The 21,190-nt window shown below is 44.5% G+C and overlaps 1 protein-coding gene across 3 annotated transcripts in view; it reads right to left on the reverse strand.

Moving 5' to 3' along the window:
- Positions 1 to 21,190, reverse strand: part of LEF1 (lymphoid enhancer binding factor 1) — a gene marked incomplete at both ends in the record, with an annotated part of 67,841 nt that overhangs the window by 11,352 nt on the left and 35,299 nt on the right. Inside the window, 7 exons of one of the 3 annotated variants that reach the window (XM_084264112.1) lie at positions 1,819 to 1,867; positions 5,527 to 5,634; positions 8,119 to 8,281; positions 8,816 to 8,938; positions 10,795 to 10,878; positions 13,049 to 13,139; positions 16,919 to 17,051. In XM_084264112.1, coding sequence (XP_084120238.1) covers positions 1,819 to 1,867; positions 5,527 to 5,634; positions 8,119 to 8,281; positions 8,816 to 8,938; positions 10,795 to 10,878; positions 13,049 to 13,139; positions 16,919 to 17,051 — 751 coding nt within the window. Of the gene's footprint in view, positions 1 to 1,134; positions 1,164 to 1,818; positions 1,868 to 5,526; positions 5,635 to 8,118; positions 8,282 to 8,815; positions 8,939 to 10,794; positions 10,879 to 13,048; positions 13,140 to 16,918; positions 17,052 to 21,190 lie in introns of those variants that run through there. The other 2 variants (XM_084264114.1, XM_084264113.1) reach the window with 2 other exon arrangements.

Consider the following 21,190-nt stretch of genomic DNA (forward strand, 5'->3'; position numbering starts at 1 on the left):
AAACAAACACAAAACCTGAAGCCTTAAACGCAACCAAATTTAGACTAACCAGCACAATGGCATAACTACAGAACAGGCTTGAATCGTGCTGACAGACTGACAACTGACACGCTGCACAGAGCTAACGCAGCTTGGCTTTCTCTGACTGAAAGCCCGAGCAGAGCTGAGAGCCAACAGGACGCCGCTTTGCTGACCACTCTGACGGCCAAGGGCTCTTGTTCGGCACTGAACAAGGCAGGAGGAGAAGGAATAAAGACCCATTTCTGTTACAATGTGTAGGTAACTTTACAAAGTGTTATTTTTTTTGCATGGCTCCTGGAACGCTCAGGGATCTCCTGGGTTAATTAGTGTAGCGCAGCTATTATGTCAAATGAATGCCATTCCTACTAGACAATGTGTCACACCGAGAGGAAGAGAAGGACCGGCCTTCCAAGGCAAACACTGAGAAATGAGGATCTCACTGAGGTTCGGTGTGCACTCACAAGCAGGCTAAATGGTGTTGTAAGAGATGGGCAACCACTAGTCATTCCACCTTTACTGCAGATGATATGATGATATGAAGAGAGAAAATACATGCTGGAAATGCACCAACAACAGTAAAAACAAAAAATGCAAAAACCAAACCAACAATCCGCCCCACACGTGAAATACCACTGTACAGCCGAGGGAGAAATTCCTGATCTAACTGAAATACAGTCCCATTTTCTCAGCAGGTGTTTTGTTAGTATACAGGTGAATAATTTTGTAAAAGTGTACCCAGCCAGCCAGCATCTTGCGGGTGTGAGCATAAAAAAAAAAATCTACTCTGAAGCCAGCATCTAACCTGCTCTTATGAGCTGTGACAGTCTGCTGGCTGGGAGGGTTTGCACTGCTTAATAAACCCATCCCTGTGCTTCCCAGGCAGACTTGCAGCAAGTCAGTGAGGTATGGTCAATTTTGAAAATATTAAGGTTAAGAAGTGAAATGGTGAACACCTAATAGATAGCCGGTATAAAAACCATCAGTAGTCAAAGTAACATTAGCTTTGGGATATGATACTTCTGCAATTTTTTCTAAGTTCATATTATTGCATAAAATTTATAAGAAAGCTTATTTTACAATTCAGGAAAGCTTTAGAGATGTTCTTACCATGCTTCAGATGTAGGCAGCTGTCATTCTGGGGCCTGTACCTGTAGAAGATTGTTTTCCTTTAACAAATTTCTGTTACAGAGTTTTTCCACATTCCAAATAAGTTTGTTTGCTACAGTATTACATGGATTTTTTTTGGTGTGTTTTTGGTTTTGTTGTTTGGTTTTTTTATGGTTCTTATACCAGCCATTTTTGTTGGGGAAAACAGGGTGACTCTTTCTATAGATCGTACAGGCAAAGGGGGACCTCACTGATGCTTTTAGCCAACCTACCAGGCAGCTGTTAGTGTACACAGAAACATAAAGTAGAGCGATAAAAAACACAGCGGCTACAAGAAGGTCAGTGTGAAGCTTCGAGTGTCCAATAATCCCACATGGTATTTCAGAGACAGTTAAGTCTAACAATGATACCACACTGATTGTGGAGAGAAGCAGAGGCAAAGCAGGACATTGCAGCAATGTGTAAGGTCAGACAAAGATGTTGATGCCACCAGGACTGCTGCACGGAAAGGCGGAAGGGAAAGGAGACGTGTCTTGAGTGCATCTTCACAAGCTTGCATTCAGAGTCAAGGGTCTCAGAACATCCACCAGAAGCAAGTGTCAGAGAAAAGCACGTACACATCAAACAGCGCAAGCCCTGGTTCCTAGAACACACCCGGGGTGAACACCATGAGAGCTGTTCATGGCCTACCTGATGCTGATTCCTGTAACTTTTCTCTCTTCCTCTTCTTTTTCTTCCCCTGAAAAATAGGAAGTTTTACCATGCTGTTACCCACTGAGAACTTTTTCTTGTTACTCCCCCACCTCACAGCACAGAAAAAAAGCCATCTGGACACTGAGAAAGTGGTCAGGAACAAATCAATTGTTTTTGGAAGAGCTAAAACCTTTTCTAACCCTCTTCCAACTGTTTCAATGGTAACAGGGTTTTGCTTCCAGCATCTATAGAGAAATACACACACAAGCAATACACAATTTTATATCCACAAAGAATTACAACTTCTGGCAGTTTTTCAACCAACGCTGGCAGCCACAAGCATCTAGAAGACTTCTCACGCTTAATAATCTGATGACACATATGTTGATATCGTAATTTATGGGTCTTCACACATTCAGACACTTACACTGTCAAACGTGGCAGCAGCAGACAGGGTGTTGAAAGTACCTAGGCTGACCGTGACTTTGTCCCCAGGGTGTAAACCAGCCAACTACAACTGTTCTGATATGGCTCGTACCTTAACAGAAGCCAAGCCTCTCACGGCTGGGCCGGGAACACGCTGTGCAGTGAGCGAATAGCAACGGCTGTACAGCAGAGCACCCTTAACGTGACCGAGGTGCAGGACAGAAATGGATGCCTGGCAGCTGTCTTTCTTGGACACCACACTGGCACCAGTGTGCTGGCACAGGCTCATCCTGCCGACCCACACACTCAGCCTTCTCCTGCACCCCATCTATGGAAAAGGCCAGAGCTCCCGGTCTGCTGTGTCTTTCAGGAAACTAAAGGTCAGTTTAGACTCATAATTTTAAGCCTCAACCATCCTGCCTCGTTCAAATTACCACTCTGATATTCCTCCATATGACTTTTCTTTATTCTCCTGTATTGTCAGTCAAAGCTTTTTTCTTTGGTTGGGATTTTTCGGTTAGGGTTGGCTTTAAACGGTCGTATTTAAAGAAGCCTTCAGGCTGCAAGAACAGGCTCCAACAAATGAGCTCTGGCAAACCAGAAGGATGGGCTGCAGCCTGCTGTCAGCCACCAGCGCGCATCCCAGCACACACTGTGCCAGGCGCGGTGGCTGCAAACTGCAAGGGCTGAAGTGGAGGGACTCGTCTTTCCATTAGCTAGCTCTGCAAGGTGACAGTGATGTGAGAAACCACCTCACACCACTGCAGTGCTCACTGACGGACAGCAAGTGAGGGCTCCAAGCACAGGTCACAGTGAAGCTATGGCAGATGGCTCTAAGTAGCCCCCAGCCTGGTCTGCCAGCCTGACTGTTAAGCTCCTGCCCTTACTTTATTCTGAGGCTGGCAACAGGGCTGGGCAATGCCTCGTGAGCAAGCTCCCAAAGATGGGACTGAGAGAAGAAGTTGGAAAGCAGATTTCAGGGGCTCTGGGAAGCTCACAGAGATATGCTTTATCATTTAGGCACCAAGGTCAACACTTCTTTACAGAAGAAAGTGCATTAGTGCAGATGTTAACATGGAAAAAACATGGGAGGGAAATTATGTTGTACTCTCTATGCCAGGACAGCTTCAAGAGATAACATACTGAGAGCCAATCTGAGATCCATCTATGAGATATCAGAAGCAGAGGGACAGAAGGAAGAGGCTGAGCTGAAAACTAGTTGTCAGCATTCCCAAATGAGGTAGTTTCTGACAGCTCCAGCACACACAGACACCATCACATTATGAAAACACCGTGCTTCTCGTGGCCATCGCACACCTTTGCAGGACTGCTCTGGGTGTCGGTGATAAAGAGATACCAAAAAGCACACAGATATTGCCAGCATTTGAACAGCAATGCTTAACATTTTTTTGAAACTTCTGCAATCCTAAAGATCCAGGCAAACCCCAATGAAAGAATTAAAAACAAGTTGTACATATTTTTAATTGTACTGTTTTGTGAAATTCAGCCATGTGAAACAGAAGTCACCTCCAAGTCACTTCCAACTCTGAAAATACTATATTAATACCTGCACTAAATAAATACTATTTCATTTTTTCACAGCTCAGATTAGAAAAAACGAAGAGAAACAAGGAAAAAAAAAGTTATGCATACCCAAGAAAGTTTCAGTGATAAAACTGTGATCTGCTACAATCACCTTCTCACCACCACTGCAACAAGTGTGTGCATTCCTGAGAGGCAGAGGCAAGGGCTGCAAGAGAAGCCTAGCAGAGTTCTCCCATGCAACGTACAGGACTGGAGGTTGTCAAAGCTATACCTCCACACAGGACGTAGGTTGGAAGCATGTCAAAGATAGAACTCATGTGTGCCACCTTACACACCCCAAATGTCTATCAAGGCATTTAAGAAGCCACAGGTCCACTGCTTGTGCTGTATGGCAAAACACATAACGGTCTCAAAGTCAATATGACTAAGCATCTCAGGATGATCTTGGAGGCTGATGTCCAGTAAGCAGGAGCTAAGCAGGCTCCAAACTGGTTTGATTTTCCAGCAAGTAAGTTCAAGTCAATAGAAATGCCCCTTGTTTTCAGGGAGTATATCACTAGAGGCCCTATCTGTTCCCAGGTATATGTCAAGACAGCTCTGTTGACATGGTCTGGTTACTGGAAATAAACCCGACCTGCAGAAGCTCTTGGCAGTTCATTTGCTAGAAAAGACGACTGCATAGAACAGGCAGAAACAAGCTGCTAGGACTTACTGTAGTGTCTGTGCTTGGGCATGGAAGTCAGCAAGACCAAGGCATTTGCTTCAGAGATGATCATGTAGTTTCTGTGTCAGTGCATTCTGTGTCATGCATCACCCTGAGAGACTCCAGCTTATAACAAAAGGGGTTTTTAGGCTGAACAGTAGGTGTGCTGGCTTGGAAATGCTTCCCTTAACACTCTTATTTAGGTACCTCAATGTTTAACGTCCCCGAGACATCACTGCAGTGAAGAAGTAACTGCTGTCTACCCAATACGGATGGAAAACTGCGCCAGATATAGCACGTACGGTTCGTATCACAGTAAGTAATGCCACAGCTGATGGGGGGACGGAAAGGAGCCCAGATGTCATGCCAGGATCAGGATTGCAGCCTGCAAGGTTCCTAACATGACTGCTCTGACAGCTCACTGTACGCACAAGAGTGTAACTGTGCAGCACAAGCTGTGCAACGTGCTACTAACACTTATATTTAGCTATAAAATAAGAGCAATTGTAAGAAAACTTCGCTTCACCAAACAGTATAAAAGCAGGATCTATCCTGAAGTTTATGTAAACAAATTTTTCAGGTTTTGTTTCAGAGATGCACCATTCTGAATTAATTTCACCTAAAGTTCTGAATAAAGACCCTTGGGCTTTTGACTCTGTTGAAAGAGATAGATTCCTTTTTTGCTCAGGTCTAAAGCAGATTTCTGGATAGCAACTGGTCAAAATCATAGTTACGGAAAATTTAAAGCTGTACGGTAGAACATAAATTTTCAGAAAGTACTGGCCTTTGTCTTCGGAAACAAAACCGACCCCAACAACTTTCCATTCTAATTTTTCCCCCTGAGAAACTGTGACCTTTGTAAGAAGCATCTCAACAACAAAATCTCAAGTTTTCTGGATGTGAGAAGTGTAAACAAGTATATCGCTTATGTTATCTGTTTGTTCTCCATACCTCCAGCTGGAATTTTCCACAAATTAAAGAGAAAAAAAGAGAAAAAAAAAAAAAAAAAAGCCTTCACATGAGTGACTTACATAGTTGTCTCTTGCAGACCAGCCTGGATAAAGCTGCATGTGTAGCTGCCTTTCTTTACGAGCTAGTTCATAATATTTCGCTTGTTCTTCACGGGAGAGAGCATGCCACTGCAAACAAAATAAACGTAGCATTAGACTAGGAAATAACTCATACCTAGGCAACAGATGACGTCAGCAATTCTTTTTTATGACTTTGGTTCAGTCCTTCCCCACTGCAAAAATGAAATTCATTAGCAATTACAAGCACCCATGCTTACTGCCCAGCTATCAGGCATTTGTCAGGTCTGTAACTGCCAACTGCCTTGAGTGAGACAAAAATCATTTATGGAAAGAAGGCTCACCAAATAATCTGCTCACAGAACCATGCTCTCCTAACAACCACCAAAAACCAAAAACCAAAACCACACGCCCAAACAACCAAAGAGCACCCTTTAACTCCCAACAAAACAGAAGGGCTCTGTGCTGCTTTTAAAGCTCTCCACCACAGAAGGCTCTGCTGTCTCATTTTTAACCAGCAGATGCACATGCGTTTTCAATGCCAAGGCAGAGGGCTTTCTGGGCACCAGCAGGCTCCCATTCCAACATCAACTTGAAGTACTGAACTTCGAGGTACCTGCTTTCTCAGTTCTTGTTATAATAGAAGAAAAGAAAATAGCAACAGCAAAAAGTTTCTAAGATACAGAACTGCAGTCTTGCAGTTTAAAAAAAACAAACAAACCCCCCTGACAGCCTGTACATTTGAAAAGGCACCAGCTGAAACATCTGCCATAGACCTGAACCAAAAAAGGCAAAGGCCTTTTATTTAAAATGAGGTTCCACTGTTGCAGCATCAGAAACTACTTCTTGTTTGACCTTGACAACATGTATGGAGGAATGGAGAGAGAAGATGATATCAAGAAAACAAAAGCCACAAGACAGACATGAAATCATTAAGACACTCATGCAAGAATAATTTACAGAACGAGGATTTCAGATCAGATCACATTTGTATGATTTAGTCTGTCGTTTTGTTACGCATCAGAAGGTGTGCTTGTCTGTCTTGCCAAGTTCCATGTGTTACTGAGAGCACAGCAGTTCAGCCTCTTTACAACTCTCAAACTCCAGAAGTGCATTCCAAGTCTGGAAGGCAGTGAACATATTACACCACAGCATCAGAGCACCCAGCAGCATGCAGAGCATCAGCTCTTGCAAACGGAGGTGGTTCCTGTTCTGTAGCGGCACAGAGTATAATAAATAGTGACCATGTGGACTGAATGCAAAATATTTAGTAATAATTCATCTCCAAGTAATTGTACTGGATAGCTCCTACACTGTTTGTACCACAGTAAAATTTGAGGCACTTTCCAACTTCCAAGTTACTTTCTCCCTGAGTCCAAGCTGTGGAAAAGCAGGTACTGGAGTATTCAGACTTGATCCATTACCCAAATGGAGATAAGGAAGCCACTGCCTTCAGTCAGTCCAAGGAAACAAGGCTGACACAGTAAGCAATTAAGATCTATTACTGAGGGAGTTGGAATGAAAACATGATGCTAGAGGCTTGCATGAAGAGGCAAGGACAGAGATGTCCTTTAAGAGGGGGTAACAAGAACAGCAGAGAGAATGCAGAAGGCTGCAGGAGCTGGGATAAGCACCCATAGATTTCAGATCTGTGGGGGAGTGGGGAGAGTCTTCAAACTGTAAGAGAGAGGGAGCAGTGAAGGTCATGTTCTGTCTTCACACTGGAAAAGCACAAGGTTTCCAGAGTTGTATTGCCTCTCACTACTGCCTTAGCCAGTGGTCAGGAAGAGGGCCTCACTGAGCAAGGGGATTTGAATAATCCCTGCTCAAACTTAGACTGAGACAAAAGTAATCCTAATTCTCATGTCCCTGACAGTCAAGGGGGAAATGGGCATCTAACTCCAGCGCTTTCCCTTGGAAGAACAACGCAGACAGCAAATATGATTTTTGTAATAGTGGGTTGGCTTGTGTATCTTAGGGGAGGGGTTCAGAACATGGAAAGAACACAACATGCCTACAATGCCACAGAAGCAAATGGCTCTCAGCAATGCACTGGGACATATACTGGAATCATCAGCACTCACCCGCTGACTTTCGGGACATTAACTGCAAGTGCCTGAGCAACCTGATGTGACCCAACATGCTTTGAGCAGCTGTTGGACTTAAGGACCCCCACAGGTCTCTCCCAACCTACATGACTTTACAACTTGGACCATGCTGAGTTCCATCTCCACTGGCATCCAGTGCTGATCTCTGTACGACCCCTTCCCACTCTGATGGACGCAGGCCTAAGAGAAGACCCAGAAGGTGATCTGAATGTTCCTGCCCTGTGTGAATGAGGATATTTCACGCCTGAGGCGCTGACACCATGACATGAGTGGAACAGACACCAGACTGATGATGTTGCTAAAGCCAAAAAAAAAAGAAAAATCAAGATACTGCTTTTATTTTTAGCTGCATGTTTTATCTTCTACAGCTAATTTGATAGTCGCACATTAGTTAGCACCTCAAGCAGAAAGTGAGCCATCACACCCAACTAAAGGGAAACACACAAATTAGCAGCACACGTGAGTACACCCCCCCTCCTGTACATACCCTTCTGCCGAGAATCTGGTTGATAGCTGCGCTTTCTTTCAGAGTACACTCTGCTACAACGTTCGCTCTCATTTCTTTCATGTACAACATGAAAGCATTCAGAGGTTTCTTAATATGAGGTCTTTTTGGCTCTTGTTCTTTTCTCTGTTCGTGCTGAGGCTTCCTAAAACGTGGTGGGGGAAAAGGAAAGGAGAGGGAAAAAAAAAGCATCCATTTACCTTCAGCCTAAAAAAACCCCAATGGAAAGTTACTAACCTGTGGTTACAGTAGCATTTAAGTAGTAAGAATGAGAATTTCAGTGGTCATGTCCCATCCACTTTCATATCATTTCAGAGAACTGACTTAATTTAATACTCAGGGAGGATGTCAGGGTGACATTCTTTAGCAAACAACATTTGATCTGTGAATCTGCTCCAAATTTACCACTAGTCCCAATTCTCTTTCTGAATGGCCATCCATAGTACCCTAGAAGACCAGCGCTACAGGCAGGAGGATAGCTCCTCATCCACTTCTGTCTTAGGCCTTTTGCCTTCAAGTAGTAAACAAAAGAGCCACTTTTCACAAGTAGATTTTGCAAGTAGAACCTTTTCCAGCAGAAAAGGCACTTTTCTTTCTTCTAAACCTCTGACTCTTTTTTGGGTAAAGTTAGTTCTCAAACACTTATAGATGAAGGGCTAGTGCAGAAAGGCAGACTCACACATGCATTAGCTCACTGTCATTGTGCGGATGTTCTTGTTTTACTTGAGGTGTTACAATAGCTGGGTGAGGGATTCCAGTTGTGTGAGGGCCTGGAGGACCAGGAATCATGTGATGTGAAAACCTAGAAGAGAAAACAAAGGAAGGTCTGTAACCCTACTGAAGACAGGCATCAAACATATAGCAGCAGGATGTCTCAAGAATGCAAACGCTACAGAGCTTGCAATGAAAGACAATTCTTAAAGAGCACGTGAAAAATATTTGGCTAAGATTTGTGCATTGTACCCCATTTATTCAGGAAAAACAAACCAACCAACCAGTCAACATTTTGGTTGCATAGAAGGTATTTTATTACCTTTCAGGCAAACAGTTTAAGCAATGCACGCAAGAAACATGTAATGGCTGTACAGCTGCAGTGATTAGTTATAAAAAATACACATTTCTTAACCAAAAACTGTTTTTCCACATCAAGGTATCAACATTCTTAAAATATCCACCACCAGCCAATGCAAAGGAGGGAACTGCCATGCAGAAACAAATAAAATAAAAGAGTTTTTTCAAGAAGGCCCTAATGGCTCTCTAAGGAATCTCTGTCTTGTCATGGTACTTACGTTAAAAGATTTTAACATCACTTGATCTAAACTCACTAGCCGTCCCTCAAATGCTTTAAAAAAAATAAACAAAATATCTTGCGTCCTGGAATAAGGGGAGGCGGAGGGAGGGGGTGGGATGGGAAGAGAGAGAGTTTTGTCCTAAATAAACCTTCATTTGTAGAAGGAGGAAAATAGGAAAAAAAAAACAAACCCAAAGCACCACTAACTCAATCATCCCACCCTACTAACCCAGGTCATCCTCAAGAATAGCTGAGATGGATCTTGAAGGTGCTGAGCATGACAAGCTCAGACGCAGCAGCAAACCTCCATGCTTTATTTTGAACTGCTAAGAACTACCATTAGCAACAAAAGCAAGCTCATGCCCAAAGGTTTGCCACATCAGTGCTAGTTAAGGAATCACATACAGTCTCTCCTTTCTCTGTTCCCTAGTCACCTTCCCCTCTCCCTTCATGCCATCAAAAGAAAGTGAACTCAAAGCCCTGTAACCAAAGCAGGTCATTTTGCTATGGAGAAATAATGGGCTTTCTTCTCAATCATCATGACAGGCACATGCTTATCACTCCTCTGTAAAGCAGTGAAGGGATAGTGGTAATCCACAGGAGCCCACAAAAACAGAGGCAAGAGGACCCATCACTTATTACATCACCTGCCTTAATTCCCTGCACAAGAGGATGTGTCTTCTGCAAGTTACACCAAAAAAAACCCCAAGAATGGTATATTACAGCCTTGTATACACCAAGAACAGGATGCAGAAGCTGTCTTTAGAGTGCAAAAGCAGAGGAGAGGAGGTCTGGGGTGTACTGTGGCCAAGTCCCAGCATTGCTTGCTTGCACTTAGACATAAAGACACAGTGCCTGATTCACACACCAGTACAAACACACTGTGCTGGCATCCCTTGCCATTAGTGGCTTTGGGCTACCTACTTGTGAGTTTCCACAGAGCAATACCTAAATGATTCAAGACTAATTACCAACAACTTTGATATCAGAACAAGAGAACGCAGACTAGAGTGACAGTCCACCTGGCTGCACGCTTGCATGAGCAGAACTCAAGGATGCACACTATATGTTGCATCTAGAAATGAACTAACAACTCATTTCAGATGAAACAGCTCAATTCACTGCTGACAAATCACTGGTGCTCCTAGTCACAATGCTTCAGAGACTGCCAAGAAAATGCTGAATGAGACCAGTGTGGGATCCAGGCAAACTGCATATACACAAATATATGTTAAATAAAAATGTATGCATAAAGTTTTAGCTGACTAAAAAGCAAGCAAAGGCAGACCAAGATGCAAGCAGAAGAGCAACTTGCCCTCTAACGCCAGCAGTTACTCCCCAGTCAGTCATTCATCTCCTACACCTACCTGGACATGGAAGGGTCGACTGAGAGTGAGGATGGATAGGGCTGCCTGAATCCACTCGAGATGGGATATACAGGCTGACCTTGCCTGAGGTCACAGAAGAAAGGAACCCATCAATCATACAATACGGTATTCAGTCGTTACTCTAGAGTTACAAGCACTTGATGGGAACTCAGTACTAGTCATAAAAAAATAGTAATGGGTAACACTTGTTGTATTCAAACCTAACAAATACTTGAACACTTTGGACTTTTTCCCTTGCTACTGAAAGATTCCCATGCACACACACTCTTTCTCCCTCTCTCACCTAATTTTATAAGCACTGGAATCAGATTTGGTTCACTAGCTCTTAGGAAAGAGACTTTTTAATTCCAAATAGTTCTACTGTAGACCAGTGCAAGAACACCAGACTGAATTGTCGAGCTAGAAACCCTTTGGAACAGTTTTATTAAGTTTTCAAAAACTTAGGACGCTCTTCATTTGCATCTTCTATAGTGAGGTAGAAGCAGACAGCTCTTCTAAGGAAGTAGAAGTTTTTTTGAAAAAAAAAAACAAAGCCACAGCCACCTAAAACCCACAGCAACACAAGTCCACCATAACTTGAACTTAACGTTCAACCCTCAGAAAAGTAGAAGCTTCTGTGAAATTCTTACCTCCTGTATACTCCCACACATACAAAATATTTTGTCACCAGCCTATCATTTGGACTCTGATCTTCACCATCATCACTGTTTTGGTTACTTTCAGTTAGCAACAGTTCAGGTTGTGACTATGATTAACACCCTGAAGTAGCACGCTAAGGTAATGCAAATAAATACCAGTTCAGCCCCAATAACCTGAACCAGCCCAGAAAGACCACCTCAAACAGTCCTATTCAGTGACTTACTGACTGGTAGATTGGTTTTCGGAGGGGAGGGGAAGAATACCAAAACCACCAAACCAAAACTGAACATTGGCCGTTGTACAGTTCAGGATAAAGGTTTTGCACTTGGACTGTGTTACTGGAAATGAGCAGTGCTCAAAGGGAAGGGGGTGGGGGCTATTAAAAAAATAAAAAGGTGGAGGAAGCCTCAGTAGTGCTGCCACACAGAAGGCAGCTGGAAGCCGTACAGCCCAAGGGACAGCTGGGTACGTCCTGCTGTCAGTGAGCGCTGCTGCTGAACACAGCCCCAAGCCTTAGAACATCAAATCTGGTCTCTCTCCTTCTTCTCTCCCGCCAGCCTCTGCACTGAGAAGCCATTCAAAAGAAATGATTGACCACATCTGGAAAATGACGGCCAGGAACTGCCTGGTGGTGGTAGAGTCAACAGAGAAGCAAAGAATGGGGAAGGGGGGGGGCGGGGGGGGGGAAGGTCAGATATTTCCATATTTTACTTTGGTATCCACTAATAATTTGTTCCAAAAAGGTATGTGGCACTCCCTGAGAGGCCTGCCAGCGGTACAGCACTTACACCCTCTTCTGCTCTCTACTTTTGTTTTACCTCTTCTGCCTATGGTCAACTGGATCATGTTTCCCTCTCATGAACACTTAAAAACAAAATAATCTGCATCACCTGTTGCATGGGCACAAGTCAAGATACAGATTCTAAAGCATTGAAATTTTTGCTGAATTTCCTTATATCTTGCTCCAACACATCTGAGGGTGAATATCTACCTCAAGCAGACATGACGCATCCTGCCAAATCAATTATTGTGAAAATACCACGGTTTCTCCAAAAGGAAAATGACACCCTGACAGGCAGGGAGAGATCCTCAGGAGACCAGAATTAGCAAGAGCAGCAAAATCTCCCAGTGACCAAGGCCCCTGTCCACACAGAAACTGCGAAAAGCAGCAGGCTACAAAAGTTTGTTCGCTGTTTTGGTGCAGCTTCCAGACCTCCCCCCCTCCCTACATAAACACACTTCAAAGTTCCTTCTTACCTCCCCTCAGTAATTGCAATTTTGTTTATTAAAAATTTACATTTAATTCCATGAGAACTGTTTTCTGCTATCTTTCCAAATGCCAAGAGCCACAAATCTGAGCCATAAGGAATACATAGACTTCAAAGTGACAGCTACACACTTCAATTTCTGTACGTGTTCAAAAACCAGATTCAATTCATTTCAAAGATCGACATTTTTTGATCTTTTCAAATAAAATAACATAGTAATTTTTTACTGCAGTGACATTCTTATTTTATAAATGCTGCAATCGATTCAACAACAGCAAACAGTGTGACCATGCACTTTTGTCTGAAAAGCATCTAAAAGATCTTACCAGCCAAGAGGTGGTGTTATCTGTCCAACCCCCCCTGGAGACAAGGGATAGAAGGTAGGGAGATCAGGAGCTGGAGGATGCCTGGACATGCCTGTTTAAGAGCACAGAAGAATTAATTACTTTCCCCTTAAAACACTACACGTGAGCTACAGTTGACAGCTAACACGGCCAGTGCTAACAATGGAATTGTGCTCTGGGTACGAAACGACCGCCTTCTTCAGCGTTAAAAGCAAAAGGCTACCCAAGGGAAATACACGGCAGGGGCAGGGTGGGGGGTGGTAAGGTGGGAAGTGGAAGAAGGAACTAAATGTAAGGAAGGACCTGTGCAAGTTTAGATCTCCTGTAAGGCATGTTAGGCAATACTGTCCTCTCAATGGCTTCACCAAACCCAATCTGATCCTGAGGACACCTCTTCAAGCCCAGCACGAAACAAGAGGAAAACAAAGCTCTGTCAAGAGGCAGCGCAGCGGAGCTATTAGATAAGGTAAATTGCTACTTGTACGTTTTCACGGGTTCCCTTATGGATTCACAGATTTTGGGAACTTGCTACCACAGAGGATCAGTGGTTAATTAAGAATAATTTTCAGGCCTGTAATGGTCACACTTGATATGATTCATTTGGCTTCCAATTGTCACTCCAGCTTCAACTAAGCTCTTCATCAAGTTGACTCGTGTGGGCTCCAAGGTCAATCTGTTTTGCATTGGTAGTATTTCATGGAAAAATAAGAGTCCCATCAGAAATGATCCATCAGCTCACATTCCCCAGAACACAGAGTCCTACAACTGCAAGAATCACCTCAAGATTAAAGCTAATCCTTGTCCCTAAAGGGTCCGTGGTCTTCATTCTTCACCTAAACCTCAGGGCCCCAGGAGACACGGAATTACGGTTGCAGAGGCCACAAAGACATCGGTTTATTTAAATATGTTTGGGGAAGAGGCAGCTGAAGCAGAAGGAATTGTTAAGTCTACTCCACATGTTAAATCAGCTGCTTTAAAAGGGCATTAAATATTTATGTCATGATACTCCAAAGGTCCAAGACTGAGAGTGCGCTACCTTGAGATTTGGTTTATAGATTGATGTTACTGATTTATTTCCACACACCACCCGCCAACCAGTTTCTATTTAAATCTTCTGAATTTAGTTATAAGATTTGAAAAATCTCTTTTGGGATTGTGCAGAGAGAAGGATGTAAAACAATACTGGCAGTGTTACTGTCTCGAAAAAGCTAAATTCTCTGACTTGGGACCACAACCTGAGGATCATATTTTTAGCCTTTTCAGAGGTGTAAAGTAGCTGTTGGGCAGCAGGAGAGGGAACTCTTTATATATACCAAGGGTCTCATGTGAGAGGGAATGCTCTTTTAGAGCAGTTTGAAAAAACGAAAACAAGAGATGAAAAAAAAAAATAAAAAAAGAGAGAAACAAGCCCAGCTTCTCATTCCTCTCATCTCTGGTGACAATTGATGGCCCAGGGAGTGACAACCCAACCTTGGCCCTGCCACACCAAGTTCTGTGAAAGGATCTGGGCTGGTCCTTCCCCAAAATCTGCATTTCTGAAACATGGAGGCGACGCTGCACTTCCTGCACTGACACATGGCAGTTTTTGCTAGTCCAAACTCGTGGACCCTTTTGGGTGACTATCAGCTACCTTTCGCCCAGCAGGAATACATGCAGCTACTGCACAGCCAGTGCCCTCCGAAGCAAGCTCTTGTTTGTGAGAGGGTTAAGAGAAAAAAAAAAAATCAAACTAACAATTGCAATTATTAATAATGAAAATAATGTAAAATAAAATAGACCACCTTTTGAAAGGCAGTATCTGCATGTCCATTCCAAAGTGCCTGGGGTGGAAGAGGCAGTGTTAAGGGCAAGCTGCTGTGGACCCACTCATTGAGGGGGTTTGGTGGGAGGAGAGCACCCTAGATCAAGGCTGGGGTGCCAGGGCAGTGCCTCACTCCAGACCCACAGTGGGAGGCGAGGACAAAAACAATAGTCAGATGCATTTGGCAGAGGACCTGAGGGGGAAAAAAATCCTCCCTTTGCAGCCACTGCATGGGCCACTTCACTGGGGCTGCTCCCACATGCCAGCGGCGCTGAAATGGGGAAAATGGAAAGACCACACACATCAAGGAGATTGTCACAGCCAAACCCAGAAGTCTCTAGCCCACGTTATCCGTCTCCTTCTTTGCCAGGCACTGCGCAAAGGGAGACCCAACACCAGAGGGGCATAAGCTCCATGCCATAAGCTCCAGCCACACACCCAGCCAAGCCCCTTTCTGGGTTCATGCATGGGGACAGGGACACGAGCTGTGGGATGCACCAGGGCTGGACGGGGGAGAAGGCAAGAAGAGACAGGAGGGAGGATGAGCAGCAGAAACAAAAAACCAGTTCAGCTTGAGTCTGCAGGAGAGTAGTGTAAAAATAAACCAGGAGTAGAGGCAACGGACTGGAGCGCAGGAGCACAAAGCCATCATGCAGCAAGCAAAAACCTCCTGAGCTCACAAACTGCAGCAGTGGGGCATGCCCCAGCCGTCATGGCCAGCTTGGGCAAGAGGTGGAAATCCTGTTCTCTACCCTGTGGGATCCCTGGGATTTCATGGAACAAGCATAATATCCTTCTCCTGGGCACTGATGCAAAGGAGGAAGACAAATGAGGACAGGAGGTCTCCTTTTACTTTTTCCATTTCCGAAGAAGATACACATGTATTTACAGGCCAGGCTTTCCAAACAGTGCTTTTTTTGTATTTCTCCTACCTAAAAAACCTCATCAAACAACAGAAAAGCACAGAGAGCTGGATGAAGCCCATGTTATCTGCACAGTAATGCCAAAATAAAATGTAGGGGAAGTCAGAACTAGAAAAGTGTCTCTCCCAGCATGATGGTGGCTACACACCTCTCCAGATAAATGGGACAACTGTGCATGTGGAAGTGTACCCAGGTAAAGCCGAGTTCATGATCTTGTCAACTAAGTGTCACACCACATGGCAGGATGTGTGAATGGTGAAGGAAGCAGGAGCGGCACCCTCCAGGACCAGTCCCGGCACAGACAGACTTCATGCCCACGAACAGATATCTCAACTACAGCAAACACCTTTGTAAACTCTCTGCTCCCTCTCCTCCCCTCCTTGCCACCAGTTCTCCTGCACAGACTTCTCCTCCTCAGGCTGCTTACCCAAACCCTGCCTGAGACCTGCACCATCCAGGGTCAGTCCTCCCTCTGCATCCCTCTGGAGTGGGGCCCATTTGATGCTCCTACGTGAGGATCTGGGGTTTGTTGTTTTAAAACAGAACAAACAAACAAAAAAGGAGCACAGAGAAAACTGACACATGCAACTGGCATCTAAAACATCACTTTCTGAAGAAGGCAGTGGACATCATAAGGTCCAAAAAATGTCACATTCGCAATATCATAATCTGTGCAGGCTCAAAACTGTATTTTATGGGCTGTGCTTTCATTATGAAAACCAAAGCGTGGAAGAATTTGGATAGCCAGAATACAAGGACACAAGTTACAGGTCTGAATAAAAGGGAGAAAGAAAAGCTTTCACTAACACCACTATTGAAGTACTCTTCCCATATTTTTGGGAAGGGGAGGAACCATTGCCATTTCTGGGCAACAGCTGGCTGCTGGTTACTGAGATTTTAAAATATTTTGATGAGTAGAGCAAACCCAGACTACTACCACATTAGAAAGAGCACAAAGATTTTAATGTCCAAGTTCAGCATCAACATCACAGTAGCACTGCCATCACTGGAAGCAGATGAGAGTGCCTGGAACCCCTCCCTTTAAAAATATTAAGAATAACGCCCTTATCAGCAGCATGAGGGGCACTGGGACTGCTCTGCATCCCTGCCAGGACAGGATGGGCTCACCTTGTTTGGAGCTGACATCAGAGGGGATGTGAGACGGGTGCGACCCTGGGGAAAAGTGCTCATCGCTGTAGGTGATAAGAGGGGTGAGGGGGTGAACCGCATGAGAAGGCTGTACCACTGGCACCTTGTTTGACTGCAAGAGAAGGAAAAAATGAAACAGCATTAGCAAGGTCAGGCTTCTGCATTAAAAAACACACTTCCAAAAAGCTATTTTTTAATCTATTTGTGTCACTGTAAGAAGGAGGGACAACACTGGGGCTGGCAGACAGCAACCCGGTTTGCTATCAGAATCGGCATCTTCAAACCACCGGTGCCAGGGGAGGGATGCAGACGTTGAGGAAATGCAGAGAAATGGGTGAGGCCAGAGACAGGAGTGCAGGTGTTTGGGAGAGACAGAGATGGGGCTGGGGAAGTGGCAGCTGGAGAGCCACAAGGCAGGAATACCACCATGCCCGAGCACCACGCCAGGCAGGTCGGTGCCACACACACCATGGGCTGTGACCAAAGGACACCAGACCCAGCAGCAGTGCTGAAGAAACCATTCAGTTATGGGATCAGCATTAATGGAAAAAGAAAATATATATATATATTCACACTGCAGGTTTGCCACATCTCCAGCCTTACGAGCAACGCAAGCATCATTGACTTCACTCCTCCTCCCCATCACTTTTCAGTGGAACCACAGCATGGCGCAACGAGGACAAGCCCCTGGCCTTGCCAGAGGGTACAGCAGGCTTTTCCCCTAGTACGTTTAGAAACTCCACTTGAAATCTCCTGGCCTGGGAACCAGATAACTGAAAAGCCACCGTTAAAAGCCTGTCCTTAACAAAAATTATGGCACAAACTGGTTTGAAATAGAATTGAAGAAAAAGGCAAGACTAAACTGCCCTTCAGACAGAAACACTGATCAAACTCAGCAAAGACAGCCTGACAAATTAAGAGAAAAAATAATTTAAGAGCCCAATTAAATTCATTTTCTTTGAGTTCACTATTGAAGCCCCAGCACAAACAAATATCAGGGCAATACTCCAAGTGCAAACTCAGGATTTCTCTGGACTTCTGGAAGCAGAAGGGTTATTAAATGGACAACTCAATTTATTGTTAAGGCCGGTAGGAGTAGAGGAAAGGGAGCAAATGGGAACCAGTGCGGCATTTTCTGCTTGCCTTGTTTCCAGAGCACCACCTTAAGGAACTTGCATTAGCAGGCAGTATCTTCTTAATGTCTGACCTATCCCTCCAGTCATATAGCTCAGAATCTGGTGCCATGAATTTTTGCTAAATTATGCTATCCTTGCTCTCCTCTTAATTTTACGGTTTTCAACACAGATTTGCTTTCCTGTGGGAAAGAGATAAGAACCTGAGGATTTTAATTTAAGCTTCGGCCTTGTCTTATATTTTGCAAGATGGAGAGAGAAAGCAGCGCTACAGTAGGTGTTTAAAAGCCAACAAGCATTAGGTCCATTTTTGTGACCAAATAATAAAAGCAATATGAATTCTCAAGAATATGTGAGTTGAGTTGTAAAAGGGATAGTTCCGACTGCTATTCATCTCCTCTGTGTGTATAAATTCAACAAAAAACAGATGCCAACAAATTTCAGACGATTTACAAATCAGGCCCCAGTCTTTAGCCATGAGACTAGCGGGCCAGCCCACCATTCAGCAATTACTTTATCAACAATAAACTGTATTTTATGAATAAAGATCAGGCAATAGATGTATTTAGGTCACACACACACAGCTGCTAATCAGCATTAATTTCTCAAAATTTAGTAATTAACATTTTGTATTATACTGGGTGTAATTGTCATGCACGCCCCTGGTATCAGGGTTACTTGCTTTCAGGAATCACCCGTTTGTACACTGAGCAAGCCAACCCCAGTACCCCCTTGCTCTCCAGCATCCTGCAGATTTCATGTTATTTTTCTAATTCTCGGCACCTTATCCCCCCTAAGCCCACAGCAGCGGCTTTCAACCAGTGAAGGAAATGTGAGGAGTCAGAAGAAAAGCAACCTGCTTGTCAGCAGGCTTAAAATTAACATATAAACGGGCCAGTCTCCATTAAGAGCATCTGGGGGTCTGTAGAGCCCAAAACTGTGGGGGAAATTATCAATAAGTAACAACAATAATGAAAAGCTCTCAGGTGTTCCTCCCCCACTCTGGTTTGGGAGGACCTAGGGACCTCTGGCAGCTAAATACTGGTGGGCACCAAGATGTCACCAGACATGGACTCGGTGGACACAGACTGAGCCTCCCCCTTTCCTGGGATCTCACCAAGATAACCACAGTGATTGGCAGAGGGAAAAAACACAGGGCAACAGGTGTGAAAGTAAACCAGGATGAGAAAGGCCTGATGACATATTTTCCAAAAGCCTTATGGACTTAAATTGATTCTGCTATGGCACCTGCACTACAAGTCCACTCAGATGAATTATCCAGGCTGTCCTCCAAGCGATGGTTCAAGACAGGAGACCATGATCTCCTCTGTATGCCCTTCCTGATGCCCTCTCAACCCTCCCACCCCTGGGCCAGGGAATGAACAGACTGGGCCTACGTGCCCTAGTCAGGCCCACAAGATCCTGGTCTGGACCCTTCATTCTTGGGGACCATGATGAAGCCCCTTCTACCACCTGCTGCTTGCAGTGGGCCTTACAGCCCCAAAGGCTTTCCAGGGCTGACCTTTCCAGGGCTGAGCAATCCTACCAAACACGAACGGTCCTAATTACACTCTTCCTGCTGCAGCCCAATCTTTTTGCCTATAGGCTTTGTCCTTCCCTGCAACTGTGCCACCCCTACTACATTTGTCTCCCCAGATCCTCAAAATATGGTGCATATGGCTGCAGAAACACTGCACCCCGGGACCACCAATCTAATTAGTAATCTCCATGCAGGGGGAACTCAGTCCCCCATGCTTCACTCAGCCCTGCTAACCAAGCTAGCAACCATGGCTCTCCCCAGCTCACGAGTGACACATATGATATAGACACGGTTCACGGAGGACCTTTTCTCCTCCATACAACCTCAAAAATTTTCTGCAAAACCTGATCAGTCCACATGCCTTTGATGACACAATTACATAATTACCTATTGTACTACATGAGGCTCTTCAATATTTCAGTACTGAAATTATACCTCATCCACCCACCAAAATGTAATATATTGGGGCAAGTTTGTATCTAAGCAGCTTCAGGAAACACAGTAAAGCAATTCTCATCTCCAAGACAATCTGAAGAAGTTGGACATTTTCTGAAACAGTTCCTAACACAGCTCTGACACAGCACACACAGCATTCTTCCACACCACAGCACTTTCATCATCTTCATTAAACTCTGGGCCTAAGCTTCTTTACAGGCCCTGGAAAGTAAAGGAAATTGAATGTACAGTCTAGCTCAGGATCTGTAATTTGGAAAAAATAAATAGCTACAAAAGAGGATCTGTGGCTTACAAAGGTGTAAGGCTTTAAGACACCTTGTTACACAGCTGTCATAACCCATTATGAGCAGTAAAGGTCAATGGTGAAGAGATCACGGACCAGCTGTGCCCCACGGGACACTCGCTCCTGAGTGACTAAACCTCGGTGGCCTCCTTCTGAGGCCACTGGCCCATCAGGGCTACAGCACCACAGCACTGTCTCAAAACACACCCTGTGGCAGCATGCTTTGGGGGCTGGCCTTGCACCTGGAGGAACTTTCCCCAGCCACCCCCTGGGAACTTCTGCTGCTTGGGCGTTTGCTCATCAGCTTTGGTCTTCAGAGCTAGTGTCTTTTATTTCTCCCAAGCATGTGCTCAGGCTGAGTAGAGGCAGTGCAGGCAGGGGACAGTCACACACACAGAATCACACAATGATAGAGGTTGGAAGGGACCTCTGGAGGTCATGCAGTCCAACCCCTCCGCCAGAGCAGGATTACCTAGAGCAAGCTGCACAGGACAGCATCCAGATGGGTTTTGAGTATCTCCAGAAATGAAGACTCCATTACCTCTCTAAATAGCCTGTTCCAGTGCTCTGCCACCCTCACAGTAAAGAAGTTCCTCCTCATGCTTAGGTGGAACTTCCTATATTCAAGTTTGTGCCCATTGCCTCTTGTCCTAAAAGCCAAGTCCCCTGAAGGGACACAAACAGGGAAAAGAGGCAGGGCTGAGAGAAAACATAGCTTAATTATTTGACCAGTCAATGCATGGATGAAGCCATTATTCAGCTTTATGATTGACATGAAAAAACCCCAACAAAATCTCCCAATGAAACATTAGTGGGTAAAGGGTAAGAGCTGGCAGGGA

Source organism: Gallinula chloropus (genome assembly GCF_964237585.1).
Source record: "Gallinula chloropus genome assembly, chromosome: 4".
NCBI classification, from domain to species: Eukaryota; Metazoa; Chordata; class Aves; order Gruiformes; family Rallidae; genus Gallinula; species Gallinula chloropus.